Consider the following 10,331-nt stretch of genomic DNA (forward strand, 5'->3'; position numbering starts at 1 on the left):
CCAATAAACTATGAGAGTGAGTGGATTAGAAGAGAAGAATTGAGAGCAAATATTAGGAAATAGCGTGTATTTTAAAAAACTTTACACTCTTTAAATTCAATATGCTGTTTTAAAAGGCAGCCTGTGTCTCCTATAGGCTCCACATAGTACTGCATGTAGATCAGAATCAGCTTTAATGGCAAAGTCACTGTGAACATGTATAAAGGATTTCAGCATTTTTCTCAATGTACACAGAAAAAGGCATGCAGCTAAAACAAGGACAGTACAGCCAAACAGGTTGAACATAACCAAAAATATGACTACTATAAACATAAATGTATATAGATTGAATAATTACACATTTAAAAAGAACTAAATTAAATATGTAAACAAACATTAAACCTCTAAATAAGTACTGACTCCTTTATAAATTAAAAAAATTAGGAGAACTGTTAATATTTTTCACAAGATTGCAAGATTTATCCGCTCATATGCTCTTTTCCAAAAGTGTAAACTAAGCATTTTCACATATGGCACACAAATAACTCATACAACTGACTGCTGGAAAAAGAGGAACTGTAGCTTTATAGCTTCTGGTCAGATGTTTCCTAGTGCTTTTTTAGAATTGGTTTCAAGATGCTTTAAAACAAGCTGACCTCCTTCTACATTTCTGATCTCCCTCGTTTGACCTCCAGGACCTCTGTAGGTTCATCAGACAGGGGCTTAAATAAAGCTTTTAGTTGTTGCCCCCAGATGGACGAACAGCCCCTCTCATTACAGCAGGTCCGCCCCCTCAATAGAATCAATCAGAAGTCATTTCAGCTCTATTCTTTATCCGCTGCCTGTGTGCAGAGTTGTGAGTTGAGGGTCTTTTGCTTGGTAATTCTTATCATATGTGGAGCCGGAGCTAGCACCGAGGACACTGACGTCATGTCTTCTGAATTCTTTCTGGGAAGTGAGGGGTTTTGGCGCCTTGAGGGAGTTAATGTTCCTGTACACTTGATAGACTTGCATTTAAATACATAATAATAATAATAATAATAATAATAATAATGATAATAATGATAATTCAAACAAAATCAGTCAAGGATTTTATATGATAATAACCACGTGACAACATTAAGAAATGCATCAAACTGTGAATCAGTGTTATGTATGTTAAATCAAATATTTTCAGGAATGAAACACAGTCTAGAGTAAGAAATATTTTTTTTGAAGTAAACAGGCCTAAACATATGGTTCAGTTGTCAGTAGTTGATGCTACACATACTCAATGAAGAGGTTCAATACTCAGTCCTATGGAGGCCCTGTATCTCTCCACAGGAAATGTATTCCTGTCTCCGTGTGCAGCGATTTTAAACAGCATTTAGACCTGAAAATTAATATTTACAGAAACCTTTGTTGAGCATAACTAAATTATTAAATCATTAGAAAATAAAACAGAAAAAATATACAAAATGATAATCCTAGTATATCAAAAATCTTTGCTATTACCCTGATTGTATGCATTTTTTGGGGGGAAAATATCAAGCAACAACCTCGGAAGCTCAAAGATGGAGCCAGTGTGTAAGTGCCAAAAACTGCAGTTCCTCTAAAGGCCACTTGGGGTTGGCTCCAAAAGCGAGTCAGTCCCCATAGACCCCCATGTTAAAACGTCCAACTCACCAGCAGAAATAAACGTGTTCACAGCCTGACACAAAGAAACAAAAAACAACAACAGTTAAAATTCACCCCCCTTCAGTTCTTGAAGGGGAAGGGGAAGGGGAAAGGGAGGGGGGGAAAATTAGCCATAGAGACCAAAACCATTTTTGTACCAGGCTGTAAACAGGTTTATTTCTGCTTTAAAGTTGGGCATTTAACATGGGGGTCTATGGGGACTGACTCACTTTTGGAGCATGCCTCAAGTGGCCGGTCGAAGAACTGCAGTTTTGGGTACTATTGTGTTGGCTTCATTTCATTTTTAGCCCTGGAGGTAACTGCTTGGTCACAACAGTCTATGAGACAAATCCAGCCCTTGTTCATCCACAGCTTCACCCTCTTGTGAAAATATGGTCACCTCTGGCTCCAAAGATGGTGATGGCCAAGATGCACATTCACACCTATGGCCAATTTAGAGTCACCAATTACTCACAGGAAGTACGTGCAAACTCAAACCTCCCACTGTGGGTTTGAATAAAGAACCCTCTTGCTGTGAGTCAACACTACTAACCACTGGACCACCACACTGCCATAATTCCAGAATTGCCAAATATGTTTACTGAATAGATGGTAAAGGGATGATAGGAAATGAAAGAAGAGAAGGGGGATGATGTGAAACCATGTGAATCAAACCACAGACGTTCCCTTGTAGTATATGGTATGTGTTAAAACCGCTATTAACATTTTTCATGTTCATTCGCACAGCTACAGATCAGATGCAGCAGAGAAACTTCAGTCTTATGCTACACATATGTGGCCCCAGAGATGTTGGACTTTCTAGGTAGACTACAGGCTTTCGTCTAGGTACACATTTGCCTTTCCCTTTTTTTTATCTAATTAAAACTCATTTTATATTCACATGCGGACACTCGAGGGCACAAAGCAGTGTTTGCCACTAGCAGCCATCCTGCTGGAGATTTATAAAGCGAAGCTAAATCCAAATCCCATCAGGGTGCAGGGAAGCTCTTAAAGCATCAAATTTCTCTCCCTTATTTCCTCTGCTGGGAGGATTAAGGTTTCATGCTGGTGTCGTGTTACAAGCTACTTCTGATGTTCCTTGAAAAGTCCAATCATTCCTATCTGAATGATCAGCTGCAGTGGTCTCTGAGTATATGGATCATTTCCTGTGCTTGTTCAGTTTGTCGGTTATTGATTAATAAATGAGTCAGATCAAATGTATTGTAAGGTGCCTTTTCTGTAACAGGTGAGATTTTGAAAAAGACTTAAATGCAAATGTCACCCATTAAAGCTGCGTATCCTGCATCTGTTTGTACCTTTAACCTGCTGTGCTTCAAATTAATTAAACATCCATGGGTCAATTGATCTGTAGCATTTGGTTTATGTATCTATCTGTCCATTGTTTGTCTGGGTAATTTATCAAAAAGCTGCCTCTCCATTTAAAGCAACAAAATGAGGTAGGTTTCACATTGAACCACTGGGAAGCTATCAACCAATCACACGCAGAGCTGGATTCAATGAGATTACCCTGTCAGCAATAATGACCCAGGAAACAATAAACTCGGTGCACTTTGAAGGAAAAATAATGACAGCTTGTTTCCTGCATTGTCTTGACTCTGATCAAGTCGTTACATCAGATCCTTAAATAATGGATGTGCAATAATCCACCAGAGATTAGATACCTTAGCAGTAATAAATAGATTACTAATATAGGTTAACTCAGACTGGATCTCAAAGGCCGTATAAACTAGTTAAACCCATCACCAAGAAGCACATCCTGGTTACGACTGCTGGGTGCCTGGGAGGTCCTGTGGGTGTGGAGAGGGAGGGACTGAGGAATGTGGAAGAATTATTTGCCCCTTCCTCGTCCGCTGAGGAATTAGGGAATTTCTAAATTCTGAGTTTCGGATCTCTTCATTCCAGCTGACCTGTCTGGCCAGGCGGTGTGGTAATCAGTTACACTGCTGGATGAGTCTGTACAAGTTGTTCTGGATTGGCAGCTGTCTTTGCTGGAACACACGAAGCCAAACAGAAGAGCATTTTCATAAACCCAGTGATGGTGTGGTTTGGCTCCGAGTTTGTGGCTCCTCAGGGAATAATGAAATGCTTGCATGCTGAAATATGAGAAACCACACAAACATCACAGCCATTCTCATTCTTTTTGGTATTCAAAGAGAGAAGCTGTAAATCATATCAGGGCTGGTTTTTTTTTCAATCAAGATGACAGTGATCCATGTGTTAGAAGGCAGGGTCATGGTGCATACTGACATTCAATTTGACATGAAAATGTATTTCTAATAACCTTAAAATATAGACTTAAACATCCCAGTTATGTTAGATTTACCACCAGTCTCCTTAACAATCCATTGACACACTTCTTTAATTTCAAATTGCACTTTATGTGTAGTAGCTATACAGCCTACTGTATGTAAAGACGTTTTCACTTTATACATACAGCTAGTCTTAATGGTAGGTACAAAGATTAAAGCATGTTTTATCAAAATAAGTAAATCAGCAACCATACACCCCACATAAGCATAGAAAAACACCAGAAACTTCCAGATACGAGATTAGGATTATCAAAATGAAATTTTATCAGAAGACCAAACAGCACAGCACTTGCCATTTAAAAGCATTTTAACCTTTTATTAAACATTATCCATGTATAATATCCCAAATGTCCAAACTGCAAACGTTTCACAGCTTAATGAAATGAAACTGTGGGCTTCCTTTAACTTACACATGTAAAAGCTTCTGTTTGTGGAGAACTAGAGAGCACAGAACCAGAGATATAAAATAAGATAAAATAAGACAGGACTTTATTTATCCAGAGGGAAATATTTGTTCAGCAGTTGCAGTACAAAGTTTTAAAGTACACGCAGTGCAAATAAAACAAAAATATATGTAAATATAAAAGAAGATGGTCTATAAGATGCCAAAATCAAATGTACACAGGTAAGGAAATGTAAACCAGTTATATTTTAGATTGTTTTAGATTGTATAAAGTTAATCATCCTTCCTAATTTTAATTTGGAAAGTGTGAATGATTTTGGTATTATCTTACTGTAATTTAGAACAGAATCAGTAGGCTATTACTGCCAAGTAGGTTTTTACATATAAGGAATTTGCTCTGATATTTTGGTGCATAAAAAACGAACAGAAATATAGAACAGAAAAAAATACAATAAATATATATGGATAAATAAAAATACTATTTAAAGATATTTAGCCTGCAACACTGGCTAACAACTGAAAATGAATAAGCTAAGCAGGAATTTAAAATATATATATATTCTGGATGTGCGACGGCTCACAGAATCAAAAAAGAATATGCAGTGTGCAGAGAAAGTAACCTAGACAGGTCCTACTGTATTTTTATAAGTATACTATTTATATGCAGTAAATTGTTAAATGTATGTCACAGCTACATTTATTATTATTATTATTATTATTATTATTATTATTATTATTATTATTATTATTATTATTGTTACTGGCAGAAGTACTGTTAGTCGTAGTATTAGCTGTAGGCCAGTAGCAACAGTAGTAAAAGTATGAAATGTGGTAACTGTGGCGCCCCCTTGTGTCTTGTTTCTGGTTTCTGCAGTTGCCAATCGGGCGCCAACAAAATACGTCATCAGTGCGACGGAAGCAGTTTTTCTGTCTGAGTTAAAAAAAAAAAAAAAAAAAAAAGCAAAGAGACAATTCTGGCTGATTCATTGTAGCCAGGTAGTTTGACTCCGCTGAACATAGAAACACAGACTTTTCTGAACAACCGCAAGATTTGACAACAGGTAAGTGGACTCAGAGCTTCAACACTGTCAGCAACATTCATAAAATACGGTGAGATGGAGTCAGACTTTATAATTTGTTACCGCTTTTGCTGTGCGAGGTGACAGAGGCTTAGCTTTAGATGCTAACAGCAAGCTAACGCTTTCAGTACCGTTGACTGTTAGTTAACGAATCTAGCAATTTCATGTTTCTTTATGCTAAACCTGCCTGTTTTGTGGTTAAAACACGAATAATAAAATCTGAATCCAAGACTAATGTGTGTTTATCCGATTCTTTATCGATGTGTTTGCGTCACTATGGGAAAATTAGCTAACTAAAGCTAACTAGCGATGTGGTTGCTATCATCATTAACTTAACATTATTTATTCGCGTCCCCAGATGCACCAATAAAGTCGTAAATTGAGCTCAACAGCATCAGGCCTTAAAATACACGAAGTATAACATGAGTAAAACACAGACAATGAAACTCTCAGTCATTTAGGTCATAATTTCAACACAGGAATAGGCCAGTCGACCCGTTTTGTTGATGTAACGTTGATGAAACACAAGCTTAAAGCCAAAGCTGAGCTAATGTACATCAGTTATAAGTCACAGGGTCATCTAAAATATGTACCCTTGTAACTATATGCTACCCTTAATATTTGGAGGCAAAAAGCCTATTCGAAGTCAACACACCTGTCAAGTCTATCTGCAGAGAGAAATCCAAGCTAACCCCAGCACATACCCATTTATAGAACACAACCTTAAGATTTATTACGCTACATACACAGTTAGTTTTTATTAAGAAATGTGACTACTTGTGCTATTTGCATTTTGAAAACTCTGCACTTTGTCGTACATGCTTTAAGGATTAGTTATATCTCATATGATAAAGGACTTTGTTAACGTTACTCTCTGATATCTGATAATTATACATGTTGCGGGTCAGCTGTGCAGTTTGAAGACAAACTAATTATTGTTTTTGTTCATCAGATCTTGAAATGGATCGGCTGCTGAGACTTGGAGGAGGAATGCCAGGGCTTGGCCAGGTAACACGAAGTTTGAATTGTCCACAGATAAAGAACATACACAAAGGTTTCTAGTGGTTTCTAACACAAGAAGTAGAAGTAGAAATTAAAGTCCCTTCCAGATTCTTACCCTAGAATTATTCATACCAAAGCCACCCATCTTTAGCCTTCACCTAAATGAAACAATTTTCAACTTTTATATCCTAAATTAACATTTAAACTTAAATGTATCAATGCTTATATGTATAAAATTGTTAAATATTTGGTTTTTAGCACTTAATCTGAGCAGCTGCTGTATTTAAAAGGCCTCATCTGATAAATAAACCCTGCTTTGACTTCTCAGGGCCCTCCAACAGATGCACCAGCTGTGGACACAGCAGAGCAGGTGTACATCTCCTCTCTGGCTCTGCTCAAGGTAATCACACATCATCTGGACCAAACATTTTCTTTTATGCAGTCTGTTTTTGTTTTTTTTTTCACGTTTAAAATAACACTTCCCTCTCGTATATTTGTTTGTCATTAGATGTTGAAGCACGGGCGTGCTGGTGTACCAATGGAGGTGATGGGATTGATGCTGGGAGAATTTGTTGATGACTACACAGTGCGAGTGATTGATGTGTTTGCCATGCCCCAGTCAGGAACAGTATGTATTTCCCCCTAAAATCAAGATGATGTCCTCATAACATAACTAATTAAGCAGACTTATTGTTGTTTGTTTGTTTATTTGGGTAGTAAATGCCTTGTAGGAAGAAGGCACCATACACACCATACACTTTGCTTTTTGTCACTAAATGACAATTTTTTACCTCACAGGGTGTGAGTGTTGAAGCAGTGGACCCTGTGTTTCAGGCCAAGATGTTAGACATGCTGAAACAGACTGGCAGGTAAAACTTTGAAACATATCTACAGTCACACTATTTAGAAAAATGCATGGTCAGTGTTTGCCTACGTGGACCAAGTTAAGTAACAACTTAAGTGTAAGTGCAGGCCTGAGCAGTTTTATGAAATGTCACTTTGATGATGAAATGACTCTATAAAATCTTTTTTTTTTTAATTGTAACACCTCCTAACCATGCTTTCTGTCCTCCTCCCATGTTGCTCATCAGACCAGAGATGGTGGTGGGATGGTACCACAGTCACCCTGGTTTTGGCTGTTGGTTGTCTGGCGTGGACATCAACACGCAGCAGAGTTTTGAGGCCCTCTCAGAGCGAGCTGTAGCAGTGGTTGTTGATCCCATTCAGAGTGTCAAAGGAAAGGTAAAGATGTACAGCTGCTGCAGTAGGACCTTGTTCCTCAGTGTCTCTTATTTTGGGTGCATTATACAAGAATTAGAATTTAGTACTATTCAATAAACTGGTTTCATGTGCGGCCTCTGTCCTCTTCAGGTTGTTATTGATGCCTTCAGATTGATCAACGCCAACATGATGGTGTTGGGTCATGAACCAAGACAAACCACATCCAACCTGGGTCATCTGAACAAGCCCTCAATCCAGGTAACTCATTTTACACAGTACCATCACCTAGAGATGGTAAAGTGGTGTCTCCATCTCTGAACCAGAATGAATCCTCTGTTACTGTGAAAGATCCCAACAAGATTGAATCACAATAAAGTACTGGAATATTAATACTAATGTTTGGGATGTTTCTCTCAGCAGTCAGAGGTTATGCGTGTTATTGATTCATATACTTAACTTAAGGTTTCTCATGTTTTCAGGCTCTGATTCATGGACTTAACAGACACTACTACTCCATCACTATCAATTACAGGAAAAACGAGCTGGAGCAAAAGGTTTGAGGATACATTTATCACAAATTGTTTTTTATTTGGGTGTTTTCAATAGAGCATGAGAAACATAACTCATATTATTCCTCAGATGCTGTTGAACCTGCACAAGAAGAGCTGGATGGAGGGCCTGACCCTGCAGGACTACAGCGAGCACTGCAAGCTCAATGAGACCATCGTCAAGGAAATGCTGGAGCTGGCTAAGAACTACAACAAGGTACACCTTTTAGACCTCATCCGACAATCTTTCTAAACTCCCAAGGGCTGAAATAATCTTAAAGAAATCACCAAGGGAAAAAAAAAAGTTCGTCATGATTATAATAAATGTGATTTAAAATGATTATGTACATATTAATGATCTTTAAAAACCTGACTTTAAAAAAACTCTGTTAAAACAGAGATTAAAGGATGGTGTTGTAACCAACAAACCACTGATCTGTCTTGTAATTCAACTTTTGACTGCCAGCGCAGCAGTCAGATAAATCACTGAGCTACTTTTTGCTGTGTGACTGTTGGAGTTTTTTGATACTTGAAGACTCCCATCACACAAGTGCTGGTGCTCACACGCATGCTGTATTTCCCTTATCCAGGATTTGGAAGGTCTTGCGAAGCCTAAAAAATTAAACACAGTATTTTCTTAGAGTAAAAACTGCAAATAGTTTGATATGAGGGTGACCTCTAGCTCACCTGGTGGAGTGTGCCACCTCAGTCCACTGCAGCAGCCCAGGTTTGACTCTGACCTGTGACCCACTGCTGCATGTCATCCCCCCTCCCACCTTTCCTGTCAATCTAAAGCTGCCCTATCAGTAAAGGGGAAAAACACCCCAAAAAATAATTGCGGTGCCCCCCCTGCAATATTAAGACAGTATCGTGTTTCCATCTCAGGCCGTTGAAGAGGAGGACAAAATGACCCCAGAGCAGCTGGCAATCAAGAACGTTGGAAAACAGGTAATTATGAAATTTCAAACTTCACATAAAAACATGTAATGTATATTTGTATCTAATGTATATTTTTATCTAATGTATATTTTTAAGTAATTGACAAATTGCTACAAGGTCAGTGTTTGTTGAAACCGAGGATTTGTCAAAGCACAAACTGTATTTGTTTAAAACATCTTCATGACATCTCATTGTTGATGTTTATTTGGTGCCTTCTCTAATTTTCTGTCCTCCTCCTTGCAGGATCCCAAGAGGCACTTGGAGGAGCACGTAGACGTTTTAATGACATCCAACATTGTTCAGTGCCTAGCTGCCATGTTGGATACCGTAGTTTTCCAGTGACGGGCCTGTGTGTATAACTGTTAATATTGCAACCCTTGTTTTCTTTTATATAAAATAAATGTATGTATGAAATGAAGACACTGGCATGGGTGGTACCTTACTTTACTATTACCACTATTCGTAACAAGGGGGAAACTACATAATTTTGCATGAAGAAAAAAAACAGCCGAACTCCTTTGTTCTGATTAAATTAAAATATAATGTAGGACAATTTATTTGAAAGTGGAACAGAAAGCTGCATCCATGGATATGTGTGCTTCTTGGTATATTGCTGTAATACCCAACCTAACCACTGGATGGTGCAAGAGTTGCATGTTACAGTGTTTAAAATGGAGCACACTGAATCACGACATGTAATTTATTCTCATACAGTCTTGTTCGTTGTAGTTGAAGGTGAAGTCATTTCAAGATCAAGAACATGAACACACTTTTGGGAATTATTTGATGTTTTTTTTTTTTGGTGTAACAGTTGACAAGGTGAACTTCAGGGGCAGCCATCAACTCCTTTGCAAAAATACAAAACAAAAAACATGCTATCCTCTTTACTGTTTCCACTGTAAACTTTTATTGCTGCTCTTTGAAACCACTGTTCGTCATCACTGTATGTTTCTCCATCCTTGGCCGTGTCAAAATTAGGATTCCTTCCCCTTTTATTTGCCACAAAGAAAAAGCATGATACTAACCTTTTACCCTGTTTGGAAAAATGCTGATCAACAAGTGTGAACTCCTTTTTTTAAGTGTTAAGTTTTAAGTTATGCTTAAGTTTGCGTCTATAACGTACAGTAGACAGACACAGAGAGGTGAGTAATTGGCAGCGAGGACAAGAAAGAGG

At 38.0% G+C, this 10,331-nt stretch overlaps 1 protein-coding gene across 1 annotated transcript; it reads left to right on the forward strand.

The window, feature by feature from the left end:
• Window positions 1–5,284: 5,284 nt before the first annotated feature.
• psmd14 (proteasome 26S subunit, non-ATPase 14) lies at window positions 5,285–9,575 on the forward strand. Its single transcript, XM_033617723.2, has 11 exons — window positions 5,285–5,429; window positions 6,400–6,455; window positions 6,778–6,849; window positions 6,958–7,077; window positions 7,248–7,318; window positions 7,541–7,691; window positions 7,821–7,928; window positions 8,150–8,224; window positions 8,310–8,435; window positions 9,104–9,166; window positions 9,401–9,575. Exons 2-11 carry the CDS (start codon window positions 6,408–6,410, stop codon window positions 9,497–9,499), a joined length of 933 nt encoding a protein of 310 aa, XP_033473614.1. The 5' UTR covers window positions 5,285–5,429; window positions 6,400–6,407; the 3' UTR covers window positions 9,500–9,575.
• The last annotated feature ends 756 nt before the right edge of the window (window positions 9,576–10,331 follow it).

The sequence above is a fragment of the Epinephelus lanceolatus genome, chromosome 2, assembly GCF_041903045.1.
Source record: "Epinephelus lanceolatus isolate andai-2023 chromosome 2, ASM4190304v1, whole genome shotgun sequence".
Lineage (NCBI taxonomy): Eukaryota > Metazoa > Chordata > Actinopteri > Perciformes > Serranidae > Epinephelus > Epinephelus lanceolatus.